This window comes from Dermochelys coriacea, chromosome 11 (assembly GCF_009764565.3).
Source record: "Dermochelys coriacea isolate rDerCor1 chromosome 11, rDerCor1.pri.v4, whole genome shotgun sequence".
NCBI classification, from domain to species: Eukaryota; Metazoa; Chordata; order Testudines; family Dermochelyidae; genus Dermochelys; species Dermochelys coriacea.
Window position 1 is genome coordinate 31,429,530 of NC_050078.2, and position 17,367 is coordinate 31,446,896.

Genomic DNA, 17,367 nt, shown 5'->3' on the forward strand with positions numbered 1-17,367 from the left:
AGACTTACTAAGGCAAATTCCCAGTGAAACTGAAGTATTGACTGCAGATTTAGGGGGTGTAGTTTGTTTTTTTTTTTAAGTGGATTCTAGAGCTGACTTCACTGTGATTTTTAGGGGCAAGTGATATATAAAACCTCTTATGGACATAAGGTTTGATGATGTTAGTTTGCATCTTTCATATAGAAAATTCCACTCTTGAGTTTGTGTAGTATTAAAGACTCTGCAGTAGCTGGAACTGTCAATAAATTGCCCGTCTCAGAGTATAGTTTTAACATGTCTGGTTTCAGTTTATACAAATACAGTGTGCATTTAAAACCATAAATTAACCAGCACACCAGTAGGGCAGGAACCTCTGTGTTCCTGGTCTGTTGCTTGAGGGGGCAAAGTAGCAATATGACAGTTTTATTTGGGAAGTATTGGGGAATTGATTGGAGGGAATGGGGACAGCAAGGTAGTCCTCTTCCCTCTTGGGAAGGAATCATAAGGAGTCTGGTGTGGGAATCTGAGGTGGGAAGGAATTTTTAGTGGATATGAGCTATATCTAGGATCCAGTTCTCTGCTGATGTAAATGGAATCAGCTCCACTGAAGTTAGAGGAGAGGTTCCCGTTTACACCAGCAGATAATTTGCCCTTACTCCTAATTCACCTGTGGATTTTGCTGCTGCTGTTTGGGGACATGAGTCCTGTAAAATTGAGCTATTTTTATCTGCATTGAGAATTCTCACTCCCACTTCTGCGACTTCTGTCTCAGTCCAGTGAATCCTGGAGCCATCTAGAAAACGGTGACTGTTGGAACTGAGATATAAGCATTTGGTACCAAGGAATGTACTTCCAATCACCCCTAGTTCCTTTCCTGCCATGGTACTTAGCAAGGCTCAGTACTACTGCTCATTTGAATTACTTAGCAGTATGAGACTTATAAAATGAGGCTCATATTTCCCACGCATCTGAAGTCATGCACATTATAGAAATCCACCTATTCATTAATCAGATAACAGGGCCAGGATGAGTTTGATATCGTGCATTTCTGTATTGCCTTCCATCTGAGCACTGTAAACCACTTGAGTTTGATTTGGTGAAGTTGACACACACACATTCAATGATGGATTCAGCATTAGAGCCCAGATCGCCTTACTCTCCACGTTGTGTGCAGTAACTACAAGGTCCTCTTTCTTTTCTCTGTGTAAGTGCAAAAGTGTATGTAGAGGATGCTTTCTAATGTCATATGAGGAGCATGTGTATGAAGTCAGCTGCCTTTCTTGTTCTTTGAGAAGAGGGCCTGGGAGCAGAAGTTTTTAAAAAAATAATTTTTAATGTTAAGTTTTGTGTTCAGCAAGGATACAGTCTGTTTATTACATAATAAACAGAGTGGTTTGAATCTGTGAAATTTAGAGAGTTCCTTTATTCAACTTTGTTCCTCAGCGTATGTCAGTGTGGGCATTTCTTTCCTTGTAAAATGGTGTCTACCCACACATACCCTCTCCACAATACCACTGATTTAAAACTACACTGCTTTCACTTTAAGAAGGCCAAGGAACAGTCTCCATAAGAGAAAAATATTAATAACATTTAATCTTAATTGTATACACAAATTAGCAGCAATTCTCTACTCTGAGTGCCAATTGAATGCTGCTTAATGAAAAAGATATGTCATTTCATTGCAACCACTTTCCTCAAACCTCCTTTATAAAAATTTTGGTGTAGTCTTGTAGTAATCAGGTAGAGGCCTTTTATGTTTAAATGTAGATAAGGTTTGATTAATTTAATGTTAACACAATGCAGTTATTTCCTAGTGGAGTCTTACATTTTGATATTCTTCATTAATAGTCTCTCTGTATTCCTCCTCTCATTAATTCTATTCTTAGCACACATGTCCTTACACAAGTAACTACAGTACATCTCTCTCACACTCTCCCTTATGACAGGTTTCATAGTAGCAGCCGTGTTAGTCTGTATTAGTAAAAAGAAAAGGAGTACTTGTGGCACCTTAGAGACTAACAAATTTATTAGAGCATAAGCTTTCACTGAAGTGAGCTGTAGCTCACGAAAGCTTATGCTCTAATAAATTTGTTAGTCTCTAAGGTGCCACAAGTACTCCTTTTCTTTTTACTCTCCCTTATGTAAGTGTATCATATGTAAGCATCACTGTTTTTTCTGTTGCTGTTGTTTGTGGAGATGGAGACATGATTTAAACTACGTGTGTCGTGTGGGCCATAGCCACCTTCTGTCTGGAACTGTCTGTTTTCTTATATATTCATAGAATCCTAGACTTTAAGGTTAGAAGGGACCATTATGATTGTCTATTTTTAAGTTTTCTTACAAATTCAAATTATAATTTTCTTTTCTTGTCACAGATGTCCTCCCAACCCCCAAAAAGGCCATCAGTTGTTCCCACCTAATACCATTTTAACTTAACTTTACCATATATTAAACCCAAGCACCACTAAACTTACTAAAATTCATATAGTCGTGCTGTTTTTGTTTAATTGCATTTATACTATTTTACTCTGCTGCCTCAATGGGAAGTCTATTCCATTTATCTGTTCATTCCACTGTATTTATAATATACCATCTTCTTAAATTATTACAGGTATTGCCTCAAAACTAATCCCCCTACAGCCTGGAGAGAATAGATAGTTCTGGTTTGTCCAGGGACCTCAAATACATCACTCAACTTAATTTTGTAACCTTTTACTAGCTTAATTTCTTCATAGTTTAGTGGTCTTCTCTTAAAACTAAATAACCCCAGTTTTGTTGTTGTTTCTTCATATGAAAGCCCCTCTGTTTCAGTTAACATTGGGTTCCATATATGCTTACTCTCCAACTTAACTGTTTTGTTCTCTGCATAAAGTAACCAAAACTCAGCACTACACTCCAGATGTGGTCCAATCGTTGAATCAAGAATGATTTGGGGCAAGTTCTATGGCCTGTGTTGTACAGGAGATGAGATTAGATATTCACAGTTGTTCCATCTGGCCTTGAAATGTATGAATTACTTTATAAAGACACTGCAAGATATTCTTAGATTTAGAGGCCCTTGTTGAAACAGGGAAATATCTTAATAGTCTTTTTTACTTCAGCTGCACAATGGATCAGGTATTTAAATATTATTTCTATTGACAAACCCAGACCATTTCATACCCTGCTGTACTATGCTACTGCTATTTAAACCTTACTTAATTTTTGCATTTTGTACCTAAATACATTATTTTATGTTTACATGTTAAATTTGATAAGCCACCTGTTTGCGCATTTGCTTAATTAAGATTTTCTTGTCAAACTTCAGCATTATTATTTATTTTGTTTGTATTATGATGATAACCACAGCTTGTTAAATACTGTCCACTCAGACCCAGTTGCTGCTTTGAAGAGTGTAACTTTAAGAAGGCAAGCAACATAAAAGGTGTTGGAATGGGATAAAATACATGCAGTATTTTAAACAATAAATACAAACTGTTTCCATCTGTCCCTCCACCTAGCCATCAGCCAAATGTTTTTTTTTGTAGGCATTTTGGTCTTGGGGGATCTGAAGTAAGAGAAGGTGGTGTTATGAATTGTTTTAAAAAGAATGTTCCATGCACAGAGGGAAGCATGGAAGATGGCTGCAAGATAAGCCGTCAAATGGGGCAGGTCAAGGCTGGCATAATTGAAAACGTGTATTGAAGGTGGGGCTGTGAGATAGAAGTGAATAAGCAGGTTGGAGATGGGTTATGAAAATTCTTGATGCTTGAACTTCATGTGGTGGAGAAGAGAGTATAAGGATTCAAAGAAGATTCTGCATATCTGAGTCTCTCACTCCCTCTGTTACTCTTCATTCTCTTCAATTCCTGTCTATCAGCTCAACAGTGATGATGGAGCAAATGAAGTCTTTCTATTATTGCACCAGCTTCATCTTTAATCATTTTGTTCTGTCATTCTTCATTGTGTGTATCCAATGCATCTCCATCTTCCTCTGTTTCTAGTTTCTTGCACTCTGATGTGTATCACCACATATGGTGTCCTTTCTGGGTCCATTCTTGACTTGTATCCAAATCACTCTGTCTTTCTTGACTCTGTTACTATCATCTGCAAATGCAGTGATCTAACTCATGAATTCAAATTCTTAGAGTATTGGTTCCAGTTTCCACAAAGGATACGCACCTTGTAACCCAAACTCTGTACTAGTTACCTTATTTCTAACCTGTTCTTTACCCATCTTAACCATCTATTACCCAAACCACATGAACAAACTTAATTCATTAATTCATCACCTGAAAAGTCTTTGAAAGTTTTCTGAATATTCTGATACTGCATATTAAATCTCTAGATTCCCTTTCTCTAAATCAATAATATTTTTTTCATTTTAAAAATTAATCATTTGTCTGGATGTGATTTACCCTTCACAGATCCATATTGACTCAGACCTATTAAACTGTACTTTTCCAAATGTATCCTTAAGCTGTCTATAAATATCTCAATATAGATGCCATATTTGTAAGCTTGAAGATATGTAATTTTCAGCTTTTTCTAGAGCCCCTCTTCCTAAATATTGAAAACTATTGTTTTCCAATATTTTCAGTAATCTGTGTAGCTGTCCTCAAAATAATTAACACGTCAGCTTGTGGCTGTCTAATGTTATGTATGTCCTATGGAGGTAACTCATGTCTAATCAGTTCTTTGTCTAGATTAATCTTCATTAAATAGTTGCTAAACCCTGTTTTATTTGTTTTCTTCCATCTGCATCCTCCGTGGAGGTCTTTTCATGGTCAGGTACAGATTCAGAAGGGAAAGAACAATTTAGTTCCTCTATTTTCTTCAGAGTCAAGTCTTTACTTTGCCATCCCAATGAAAGCTCCTCGCTCTTCCCTGGCTCTTAGTTTAGTTTCCATTATATTTAAAGAATCCTTGTGTCAATATAGCTATTTTTTCTGTTTTAGTAATTAGGTGTGGGATTTTCAAAAGAGCCTAAGGGAGTTAGGCACCAACTCCTATTCAAAGTTCTTTAAAAAACAAAATCCTACCCTAAACTCCAGTCTCTCATTTGCATTCCAGTTGCACATGTGTACATCTATACAGCCCGTGCCAGTGAGTCTCCCAGCCCAGGTGACAGATTTGGACTAACAGGGATCACACTAGTGTTCTAAAAATAGTTGTGTAAACAGTGCTTTGAAGTTGAGGCTTTGCCTGGAGCACGGGCTGTGAAGCCTAGGGAAAGGGGTGGGCTTTCAGAACCTGAGCTCCAGCCTGATCCACCACTCTGAAGTGCTGTCTACACAGCTATTTTTAGAGCACTAGCTCAGGTTCATCCTGGGCTGGGAGACTTGTTCCTACAGGTCCCAAAATGCTGTACCCATTGAGGTCCCAGTTGAGATAATCTTCCCACTCTGCTTGGCACTGTATAAACAGATAGTAAGAGAGAGTCCCTTGGTCTGAAGAGTTTACAGCATGAATTGACTAGATAGGCAAAGGGTGGGAGAAAGGAAGCTTTATGATCATTCTTATTTTACATATGGGCACTTGAGGCACAGTTAAGATCTATCCAAGTTCACACAGGAAATTTGTGGCAGAACTGGGAATTTAATCCACATTTCCTGAGCCTTAGTCCCAACATGGCCTTAACTACAAGGCCATCCATCGTGATTTGTTAGAGACAATTCCTTAATAAGCCCTTCCCTATCTTTATACTCACCTTTAACATATATTTTGCCTATTTATTTAGTGGTTTTGCCTCCCAAATACTTCTCCTCCACCTTTGTTCTTTAGCTATTTCAAGGCTGGAACCTTCAAGACTAACCTATTTTGTTTGATTTCTAGGAGTTTCTAATGCCTGCTTCCTTTCCTCCCCATTCTTCACAACTAATTGTAGGCATATGCAGAAACAAAAAAAGGATCTGTTCCCTCAGGACAAGCGTAGAACACCTACTAAATATAAACACCTTTTCTAAATGTTAAGCATTGAATCTACCTCTGAGTTAAGCCTTATGTAACATTTCCAGTCCAAGGAAGCCATTTGAGTTTTATTTTAATAGCAGCTGTGAATAAATGCAACTTCCATGCATTTTCAATGCACGCAGACATAATTCCTGTTCACTTTAGTGGTATTTTCCTGTACAGATTCAGAGGGCAATCTAGCCCAGCATTGATGGAGTTAGTAGGCAAAGTGGCTTTTTATACTCAGTTTAAAAAAAACAAAAAAGGTCATGAAACTCAACTGTTCCTTTGCTACAGTTTTCAGGTATATGATAAAAAAGGTACACACATTTGCCTTCATTTTAGGTTATTGTTGTATTCTCTATTCAGAAGGTTGTCCAGAAATTGTATAACCACTAGTCTAGCCAGATTTTTTTCTTTTTTTAGGTGTAGTCTTTGGGCTCATTCCTGCAAACACTTGCACTAGAGTAATTTTACTAACAGGAGTATTCCCACTTCTGACTTCTTAAGATTAAAAGATCTGTTTTCAAATATATATAATATGCACACGTACACACATTTATATTTTTAAGAGTGGTGTTATATCTGTATGTCAAACAAGATTGTGTTTCAGCTGAGAAGAGTAGCACTGATTGCTGCTTGTATATGACATAGGTAAAGACCTTTAATTTCACATTGACCAACTGACCCTGAACTCTCACATAAAAAACATTCTTATTGAAACTTACTTTGACCAACACTCGTTTTCAACTTTTTCAAACATTAATTTTTATTCACTATTTTGCCAGACCATTTGATTTTAGACAAGTGTGATTTAAAACGATGCACCTGGAAAGTGCATATTATACAAGGTCCATACTGATCATAATGTTGCTAGTTAGCACTGTTACAGTTATCCAAGTTATTTTTAGTAAGCGTGCTACCAAATGTCCAATCTTGGAAAGACATGCTATGTAATATTAGTTTTATTTATTATTCAAAGTTCTGGGAGCTGTGCAAGCAGTGGGACCGTTTGCTCTCTGTCTTGGTCTCTGATAAAGTCAATTATTGAGGCAGTTTCTCCTTGGGGAAACAGGCATTTGTGTTTGGGCTGAGATTCCTGGAAAAAGGGATTGCCTATATGCTGTTTGTGACCACCTCTGTTCTGGGACTGGTCTATGTATGTAAACAAAACAAGTTATATTTAGCGTGTTCCCAGAATCCACACAACTGATTTCTCCTCCCCTGGAAAGCTGATCTGTGAGGCCCAAATATCTGCTAATGATCAATGGAAGACAACGGTGTCATTTAAAAAAAAAATCTTGCCCCACATCCCTTAAAAAAAATCTTGGTTGGTGTATATTTTCATCTGAAGTTGCACTCTGCCTCCCTGTGAGGATACTCCAGATTGTCCCTATGCAAACACGTGCTACAAATTCTATGTAATTTGCCCTTCAAATAACCTTACACATGTTCACATACTGGTGTTAGCATTCACATCGAGAAAGCTCATTAACTCTAGTGGGCACAGTTTGGATGGACAAGTGGAGGTTTTGGTTGAAAATCTGGTCTTCTCTGTTGCGATTTACCAAAGATAGATACCTATTCAGAATGTTTGTGACTACAGCTAATAAATGTATTCCATCACTATGGAAGCAAGTACAAATATCTACAGAAATGTGATTACTAGAGTAAGAGAATGAAGAGAAATGGGACAACTTATTGATTGGCAGATGAACTAGTGGAAGAAAGATGGGGTGAATGGGATGAACTAATTAAGTCACTGATATAGCTTTTATAGTGTATCAATTTACTGTAACGCAGCCTATACTACCTCAACTCTGCTGAAATGGCATATATTTTACCTCTGCCATACTTTCTTGCAGTACTTGTATAAGAAAATAGGTTTCTATGAACCATTCTTTTCATCTTTAATACAAAAATCAAAAGAGGCATTCATGACAATTAAGGGAAGAGAAAGCACAATTGTAGAAGACAGGTACACAAAAATTGGAGGTTGCATCACATTACAGGTTTAGCAAAAAGGTTTTGTTTCTGAATGCCCCATAACCAAGCTAGAGCCATTAGTTGAAGAGCAAGGTGGACAAATGCTTAATAGAATTATATACACAGTTCTGGACATGTTTTGTGTAGGGCCTGGATCTTAATTTGTATGTACAAGTAGCTGCATATAGCAAGGTCTCCAAGTAAGCACTAGAAGTATTTCAGCTTACAAATGCTCAGCAGATGACAGGTGCTTCAAGGGGAAAAAAGGGTGTTGTAAATGAAAGTCCATCTTTCCTTTCTCCTTTTAATAAGAATGAATGAAAAGGGCAGGGTGCTTTTTCAGGGTAGTCATATGCCTATTTTTAAAATGTTTACTTCTGACCAGTTACCATAGTTAGAAATCTTTTTAGTTTGACTTTAGATATTTTGATTTTCAAATAGTCAAGGCCATCCAATTTTTTAAAAAATTGATACGTGCAAATAGTAGGTGGATCAAAATTCCTTACACACAGAGCTATTTATTTTTACCTATTTTTCCTATCTCTGTACTGATACTAGCATGAATTAATGAAAAATATTTATATGAAAAGTATATCTAAACTTTTCTATGAATAGTGAAATTAAATTGGCCTTTGCACTAGAATTGAGGAAATATTTTATGCTTCTGGTGTTAGCTATCCATTTTATGGAAGCTTTAAACAAAAACTTGGTCTTGACTTTCAATTAACAACTAGTAGTGACTGAATATGGATTTAAGGTGTGGGAAGTGTCTAGTACTTGCAACTCTTAGGGCCTGAACCAAAGCCTATTGAAATTGATGTGAGTCTTCCCATCGACTTCAATAGTCTTTGGATCAGGGCCTTTTGTGACTTTCATGGAAATAAAAGTAATACAGCAGCCACCCTGGTCAACCTTGCTTTAGGGTCCATACAAGGTTTTTTTGTGGAGTCTGTATATCAAGACCATTTTAACAATCTGCTTGATGATACCGTATCAAGGTTGAGCATTTTGAAATATTGACATTTCATCCCACCTCACCACACACAATTTAAAGAGGTCACTTACAAATTCAGGCAGAAAAGTTCTAGTACATGAAAATGTATCCACTTAATATTGGCAATATCAGTCAATAACAATACATAGTTGAATCATAGAGATATATGAAGAAGGGGGATAGAAGTAAGCTTGGACTTCAATTTTCATTTGATACAATAATGACCCTCCTTAATGTGAAAAATATTAAATTATATATATTCAACAAAATTATAATGTAACTAAATACTTCATTTTGGAATCATCATAAATTATTACCAAGTATTCTTCCTTATTCAAACGACAACTGAGTGTCCTATTATAAGTAATGCAGAACTAGCACTCTGGGGGGGGGAGAAATAACATGAGGAAATAGTTTTACTTTGTGTAATGACACATCCACTCCCAGTCTCTATTCAAGCCTAAGTTAATGATATCCAGTTTGCAAATTAATTCCAATTCAGCAGTCTCTCCTTGGAGTTTGTTTTTGAAGTTTTTTTGTTGAAGGATAGCCACTCTCAGGTCTGTAATCGAGTGACCAGAGAGATTGAAGTGTTCTCCGACTGGTTTTTGAATGTTATAATTCTTGACGTCTGATTTGTGTCCATTTATTCTTTTACGTAGAGACTGTCCAGTTTGACCACTGTACATGGCAGAGGGGCATTGCTGGCACATGATGGCATATATCACATTGGTAGATGTGCAGGTGAACGAGCCTCTGATAGTGTGGCTGATGTGATTAGGCCCTATAATGATGTCCCCTGAATAGAAATGTGGACTGAGTTGGCAACGGGCTTTGTTGCAAGGATAGGTTCCTGGGTTAGAGGATCTGCTGTGTGGTGTGTGGTTGCTGGTGAGTATTTGCTTCAGGTTGGGGGGCTGTCTGTAAGCAAGGACTGGCCTGTCTCCCAAGATCGGTGAGAGAGATGGGTTGTCCTTCAGGATAGGTTGTAGATCCTTGATGATGCGTTGGAGAGATTTTAGTTGGGGGCTGAAGGTGATGGCTAGTGGCGTTCTGTTATTTTCTTTGTTGGGCCTGTCCTGTAGTAGGTGACTTCTGGGTACTCTTCTGGCTCTGTCAGTCTGTTTCTTCACTTCAGCAGATGGGTATTGTAGTGTAAGAATGCACGATAGAGATCTTGTAGGTGTTTGTCTCTGTCTGAGGGGTTTGAGCAAATGCGGTTATATCGTAGAGCTTGGCTGTAGACAATGGATCGTGTGGTATGATCTGGATGAAAGCTAGAGGCATGTAGGTAGGAATAGCGGTCAGTAGGTTTCCGATATAGGGTGGTGTTTGTGTGCCCATCGCTTATTAGCACCATAGTGTCCAGGAAGTGGATCTCTTGTGTGGACTGGTCCAGGCTGAGGTTAATGGTGGGATGGAAATTGTTGAAATCATGGTGGAATTCCTCAAGGGCTTCTTTTCCATGGGTCCAGATGATGAAGATGTCATCAATGTAGCGCAAGTAGAGTAGGGGCATTAGGGGACGAGAGCTGAGGAAACGTTGTTCTAAGTCGGCCATAAAAATGTTGGCATACTGTGGGGCCATGCGGTACCCATCGCAGTGCTGCTGATTTGAAGGTATACATTGTCTCGAAATGTGAAATAGTGGATGGGTCATTACCCAAAGTAAAACTATTTCCCCATGTTATTTCTCCCCCCACTGTTCCTCAGACGTTCTTGTCAACTGCTGGAAATGACCCACCTTGATTATCACCACAAAAGGTTTTCCTCGTTTCCCCCCTCCCCGCTTCCTCCTGGTAATAGCTCATCTTAAGTGATCACTCTCCTTACAGTAAAAAGAAAAGGAGTACTTGTGGCACCTTAGAGACTAACAAATTTATTTGAACATAAGCTTTCGTGAGTTACAGCTCACTTCATCGGATGCATTCAGTGGAAAATACAGTGGGGAGATTTATATACACACACACAGAGAACATGAAACAATGGATTTTATCATACACACTGTAAGGAGAGGTTTCAGAGTAGCAGCCATGTTAGTCTGTATTCGCAAAAAGAAAAGGAGTACTTGTGGCACCTTAGAGACTAACAAATTTATTAAGGTGCCACAAGTACTCCTTTTCTTTTTGCGAATACAGACTAACATGGCTGCTACTCTGAAACCTCTCCTTACAGTGTGTATGATAAAATCCATTGTTTCATGTTCTCTGTGTGTGTGTATATAAATCTCCCCACTGTATTTTCCACTGAATGCATCCGATGAAGTGAGCTGTAGCTCACGAAACTTATGTTCAAATAAATTTGTTAGTCTCTAAGGTGCCACAAGTACTCCTTTTCTTTTTACTGGGAGATTGTGTAATTAGCTACTATGATAACTTCCTTAGAAGTTTTGGTCTCAAAGTACAGACAAGATTTCTAATGTTACTTTCCTTTTGTCTAAAATTTTATCTCTTTTCTTTCTCCTTTTCACTAATAAAATCAGTTACGTTACATTTGCAAGGAAAATATTTCTATGAATCATAGGCTCCTTAATGTAAATAAAGTAAATCTTTATAGTAAATGTAAGGGAAAACTGTGCACTTTTTTCACTTTTTAAATATCCTACAAGTTCATCCACCTCCTGATAAAATTGTAAGTAGCAAAGAAGTTATAAAAACACAGAAAGCAATAACTTCGTATTAAATCTGTCTCCCTGCAGACATACTGGAGTTGATTTGTATTTGATATAATTGGAAGTTTCATTTCATGGTTCTTCTCCAACCCTTTCTTTTTCACCTTACCTTATTTGCATAATATTTATTCATTATCCATTCTTTGCTTAAAAAAGCTTACCTAAGGTGTTCAGTTCGTATCACATCTCTCACATCGCTGTTCTTAAAATTCACAATTTTTTAAATAAAAAAACCTTATGGCCAAGTTTTTCAACAGCGACTCGTGCTTTTGAGGGCTCAACTTGAGAGATGCATGGAGCCTGACGTTTTTTTTCTTTTTTTTTTTTTTTTTAAAGAGGGTGATTCACCATCACTCTTTGAAAATCAAGTTCCTTGAACATGACTAGTAGGGGATGGACATAAAGACACAAAAAATCAAATCACTGGCCACTTATGAAAATCTTGTCCTAAGAACATAACATAAACTTCATTTGCAGTTCTGTTTGACTAAAAACAGTGTCAGGTAATTCATTTTAATGATGAATGATTTTGTTAATAAACTAGATATTTTATTTGATGTCAGAACTTGAAAATGAATAACCTCTCTTTATTCCAGCCCTGATAACATGGGGCTTCTTGACCCAGCCACTAGTGACGGACGAGTGATTTTCTTCCTGCCATGGGAAAAGATGACTATTGCCGGCACCACAGACACTCCAACTGAGGTCACACACCACCCAATACCTACAGAGGAAGATATTAACTTTATTTTGACTGAAGTGCGCAACTATCTGAGTTGTGATGTTGAAGGTAAATTTAGGTTTCAGAGTAGCAGCCGTGTTAGTCTGTATTCGCAAAAAGAAAAGGAGTACTTGTGGCACCTTAGAGACTAACAAATCAAGGTAAATTTAATGACCTTTCTTTTTCATGGGAGAGGTGCTGTTGTGTCTGTAATGTTTGAAAGCGAAACTATACTGTCACTAAAGTTTTGTGTGATTTGATTTACCATACTTTTGGTATTTTGGGACTTTATGTGATATAAAGGTCATCCTTGCCAACATTTCAGGGTAATACAATTACTGCTTTGTCAGATGTACCCTGCATACCCTGGCTATTCAAAATAAAATCAGTTGATATATAGACGTCCACTCTGAGTGCACCCTTTTGGCCAAAGTGATGTTAACTCTTTTGGCCTCACAATCACCCAGCTGCTCCTCTTGGGCTGCGGGGGAGGTATGTGATGCTGTCGATTTTCAAGAGAGGGAAGGGGTGGAAGATGTGGAACACTTGAGGGTACATCCAGTGTCAAAGCATGAGTTTATTGACTAGCCTCAACCAACTTTTTGTCTAAAACAGTTTTTGACTCTTCCAAAGTTGTCATTCTGGTTTGTATTTTTTTAACCACTTTGTCCTTAATATTTGCCTTAAAAAAATCGGTACATATCCAATACTGTCAGTTTTCAGTTCAGGAGAGGGAAAGATTAAGGACTAAAAGGGAATTTTTAAAAATAGAATGATGATCATTGCTGGGTAGGTTCATTTGATATAGGGCACTCAGATGGAAATGACCTGTTTGCATTCAGATTCGTGGTTTAGAGTTGAAAGGCTTAATCTCATATCACCAAGCCCTTTAGCCATCCTGTCCCCTTCACCATTGTTTTTAAAATGATTTTTTTAAAATGTTTGCGTTAGCAGAGTTGTTAAAGTAAATCTGAAAAGCACTCTGCCTGCTGGGAATGTAACAGTGTCTTATAGTTAGATTTAGGAAGCCTTCTATCCAGAGGCTGAAAACTCTAGCTTGCTTGTTTATTCTTCCCTGAAATGGGTAAATTGATAGTTCTGTTTTTGTATCAAGTTAAGAAAAACGATCTATCCAAAAAATGTACCATCAAGTCTCTTGAGCAAAAGTTAATCAGAATAATGTGGCGTGCCAGGCAGGTGGTTGGTTGAACTAAGCTATGGCTCAGAGTATTGAATAGGACAGAATTTTTGCAGGGTATTTCACAAAAGTAGTTTTCTGGAGTGTTTAAAGCTTTTGAAGGAAACTAACCTAGGTGCATGCTGTTTTTCACGTATGCAATTAGCAGTGTTTATAGATTGCCTGTTATTGAATTAACAACCGTGCTGGCCGTATCAACTCACTGCAGACCTGCTTTTTTGCTGCCAGAGACAGTGCCAGGGTTATCAACTTACACAGGCTTGGATGTGTTCCAACTATTTAATTATAGTGTCACACACGCTGCTTTTTCTAGTTTCTTTAGTTTATAAATGTAATATGGTATCTTATTTCTGTGATTAGCACTTCATTTTGGCAGTTAAACATGCTGGCAGAGCAACATTGATTCTGAAATATATTCAGTGCTCTTTTGGGCTATTTTTATAGTCTGTTATCGATTTTCAGTTATCAGTCATATAAAAACAGAATCTAAAAACATACCCCAAAATGCTTCAGTATAAAGCAAATCAGTCAATTTTTTCCTTTGTAAATTTAATAGGCAACACAATTTAAGTTTTATAAAAGCCTCTACTGCTCTCATGTTTTATTTAAAAAGTGAAATGATTATAGAATCTACTTGTGGTTTTGAAAATAAATAATTTAATGGTATAAACAGATATGATCTATGCTAAATCTGTATTGAAAAGAGATTTAAATTTGTTATAACTTGGCATTTTTAAATCATTTGGTCTCTTATATATTAGAAAAAATAACATTGAACATCTTTTAATTACAGTAATTAAAAAAGATCCAAGGTCCGCTTCACAAAAAATATGACTGCGGACTGATGGAAAAATTCAGGCTGCCTGTGCAGATTCCTTATACAGTCATCAATGCACTATGCAGGTGTACTTCTCTAACTGTATCTCACCTACTGCAGGTATTCCCCATCCCCATGGTATGTGAGAGGAGTGGACTTTGTACCTTGAGGTAATTGGCCTCAATGGGTATGTCTACACTGCAATTAAAAGCCTGTGGCTGGCCCTGTGAGCTGACTTGGGCTAAGGGGCTGTTTAATTATGATGTAGACCTGGGGCTCGGGCTGAAGCCCAAACTCTGGGACCCTTCCCTTCATGGGGTCCCAGAGCCTGGGCTCCAGCCCAAGCCCAAACATCTATCTTGCAGTTAAACAGCCCCTTAGCCTGAGTCCTGTGAGCCTGAGTCAGCTGACACAGGTGAGCCTCAGGGGTTTAATTGAGGTATAGACATACCCAATAAGTCACATGGCAGAAGCAAAGTAGTAGATGTTTTTTAGAGGCTAGGATTTGCTGTATTTAGTTATACCTCCGAGGGGTTTTCATTTTTACTATTTGATGCCTTCAGGTTTTATATCTATTATTGAAAAGTTAAAATTGGCTTTACGGGTATACTTATAACTGACAAGGAGCCAAAAAATAGCATAGATAAACATCTAGCCGGTTGGCCATGTATTCTGATAGGATGGGAAAAATCAAGATAACTTTGTCTCTAATGGGGCTAAGGATGGGAAGTTTGAAATCCCTCTTGTATCTGAGAAGGACAGTTGAATATGGACCACATGGACTCTTGTTGATTATGAAATGTGTAAGATGGGGCCCTTTTAAAGCCGCTGTGTAGTAATCTGAGAACCCCAGCAATATTGGAGGTTAGTCCGGAGCACAAGTTGTTGGAGTACTGGTGCTCTCCTAATAAAAATGCATTCAACCCATATCTTTGTGCACACCTGGGTATACTTCCACAAGATTTATTTGTCAAGATAAGAGCATGGGATAATAACCCAATCATTTTAGAAGAATTTTCGAAAAGTGTATTGGAAACAAAATGTCGGGCATGCAGACACAAAGAAATGATGTTAGCATGTTTAAATATGTGAAGAGAAATTGCCCATCTGAAGTCAGAGGCATGAGTGCATTGCACAGATTTAACTTACTGGTTGGTTTTCAAGCCTTTTGATTTTTCCAGTTTGTACAATGGACCTCTCTAGTTCTGGGTGCCTTTTTTCAGGTTAGAGGCTAGAGGGCTAAAATGTTTGACACTGATAATGCTGTTCTTTGATTCTCTAACCCTGCCCATTCTACTGCTCTGGAAAATCTCTCCTGTATTTTAAATTGCTCTCTAAGGCTGTAACTACATTTCAAACTGGAGATGTAATTTCCAGTTCAAGGACACTGAGATAGGGTGTTCTGGGCCCTTTGATCCCCCTGCTGGTGGCCTTGCGGTCATATCGTACCCACCCCAAAAAAGGAGCAGTAAAGGTGCATCCTTCAGCCCTCCTAGAGAGGTTGTAGGGTAGCAGTCAGAGTGCAGTAAGTCCAGTTAAAAAGTAGCTGCAGATTAGTTCCGGCAGGGACCAGAGGAATAAGGAAGGGTGATCCTTGCTGGTGGCTGGAGCTTAAGGGAAAACCAGAAGACTGGTTCTGGTGACATTTTCATTCCATAAGGAATAAGCGATAACTTCAGCCCTGCGATAAGGGTAAAGAGGAGGGGGTTACACAGGAAGAGGTCCAGGGAATATCAGCAGCAGCAACTATTTCAGGAAGCAGCACGTGACTGCTACTTATAGGATCCCTAGGTTGGGACCCTGAGTAGTCGGTGGGCCCGGGTCCCTCCCACTGGCAGGGTGGCCTGAGCCCCAAGAAAGGGATAAGACTTGTTTAGAGGCCCAAGTGAAGGGTAGGTATTGGAGTCTCCAGGAAGAACGCCCTGGGAGCATTGCTCTATACAGGGCAGACACAGACTTAAAGCTAGCCCACAAGGGCTGAGAACTGAGCCCAAAGACAGGGCTGCGGATACCAACCAGGGCACTGTGATAGGCCCTGTTGTACCTTTGTTACCCCAGAAGGGGTTCCTTTGTGTGATGAGCCACTGAAGATCTGTCTGGCAACAGCCAACAGGGGGCACCAGAAAAGGGAAGAGTTCTGGTTCGCACTCTGACAACAGAAGGTGCTCATGAGAGGCAAGTGTCCCCTGTCACAATGGCATATGGGATGTAGCCATTTGTGGTACGAAGGTCTAATAATCCTGAATACATATTTAGGGTTTTAGACAGGACAGTACTTTGGACAGCTAGCCTCTCCCCCAACTTGCACTGCTGTGGCTACACACTATTTTTAGTGCACTACCTCAGGTATGTCTAGAATGGGTGTGTGTCCTCAAGCTGCAATTTACACTAGCAGCTCTAGTGTAGACATACCCGAAGCCAACACATAGAGTAAAGTTTTTAAGCTCCCTGTTTCATGTTAAACCTCTACTTTTGGGCAACATCCTAAGACCATTTGGGTGATTTACCCTGGTGCACCAACCATTTCTAAAGTCTTGAGAGCAGTGGTTGTTTGAAGAATTTGCTAAGTGTTAATTTGTGACTTGACGGAGTGAAGCTTGGATACATCAGTTGTTGGTAGTTACTAATTTTTATAGCTTCATAAGTGTGCATAAAGATGAAAAAGAAATGTACTGTCCCAAGGAATTTAGACTTGACTTCAGTGGGAGTAGCAACAGGCCCTATCATATCAAGGGATTAAAATAAAGCAAAAGGGTAAGGAGAAGCAGCATAATGGAAAGACTGGGGTTATGATAAGTTCCTTTTTCAAAATGTGTAATTTTAACATGATAATTTGAGGGACAAAAGTCAGTCAAGAGGGGCAGGAGTGATGGAATGGAGGTCTCCACTGAAAGGCTAAATGGGAAAAAAATGAGAAGCTTTTACTGCTGGAACCGTTGGTTGGTTGGTTGGTTGGTTTGTTTTTCTGAGCAGTGGAGAAGTGGTAGTGCTGATTGTTCACAGAGCAGTAACTGGGCACCGTATATGGTTTAAGCTGTTTGTTTTTATATTATGGTCATATGATGTATAA

The 17,367-nt window shown here is 38.5% G+C and overlaps 1 protein-coding gene across 11 annotated transcripts in view; it reads left to right on the top strand.

Annotated features, from left to right (window-relative positions):
- The window catches only part of GPD2 (glycerol-3-phosphate dehydrogenase 2), a 173,054-nt gene that overhangs the window by 101,969 nt on the left and 53,718 nt on the right, over nucleotides 1-17,367 (top strand). For all 11 annotated transcript variants that reach the window (XM_043505131.1, XM_043505135.1, XM_038421519.2 and 8 more), the window contains one exon: nucleotides 12,158-12,351. In XM_043505131.1, coding sequence (XP_043361066.1) covers nucleotides 12,158-12,351 — 194 coding nt within the window. The remainder of the gene's footprint in view (nucleotides 1-12,157; nucleotides 12,352-17,367) is intronic.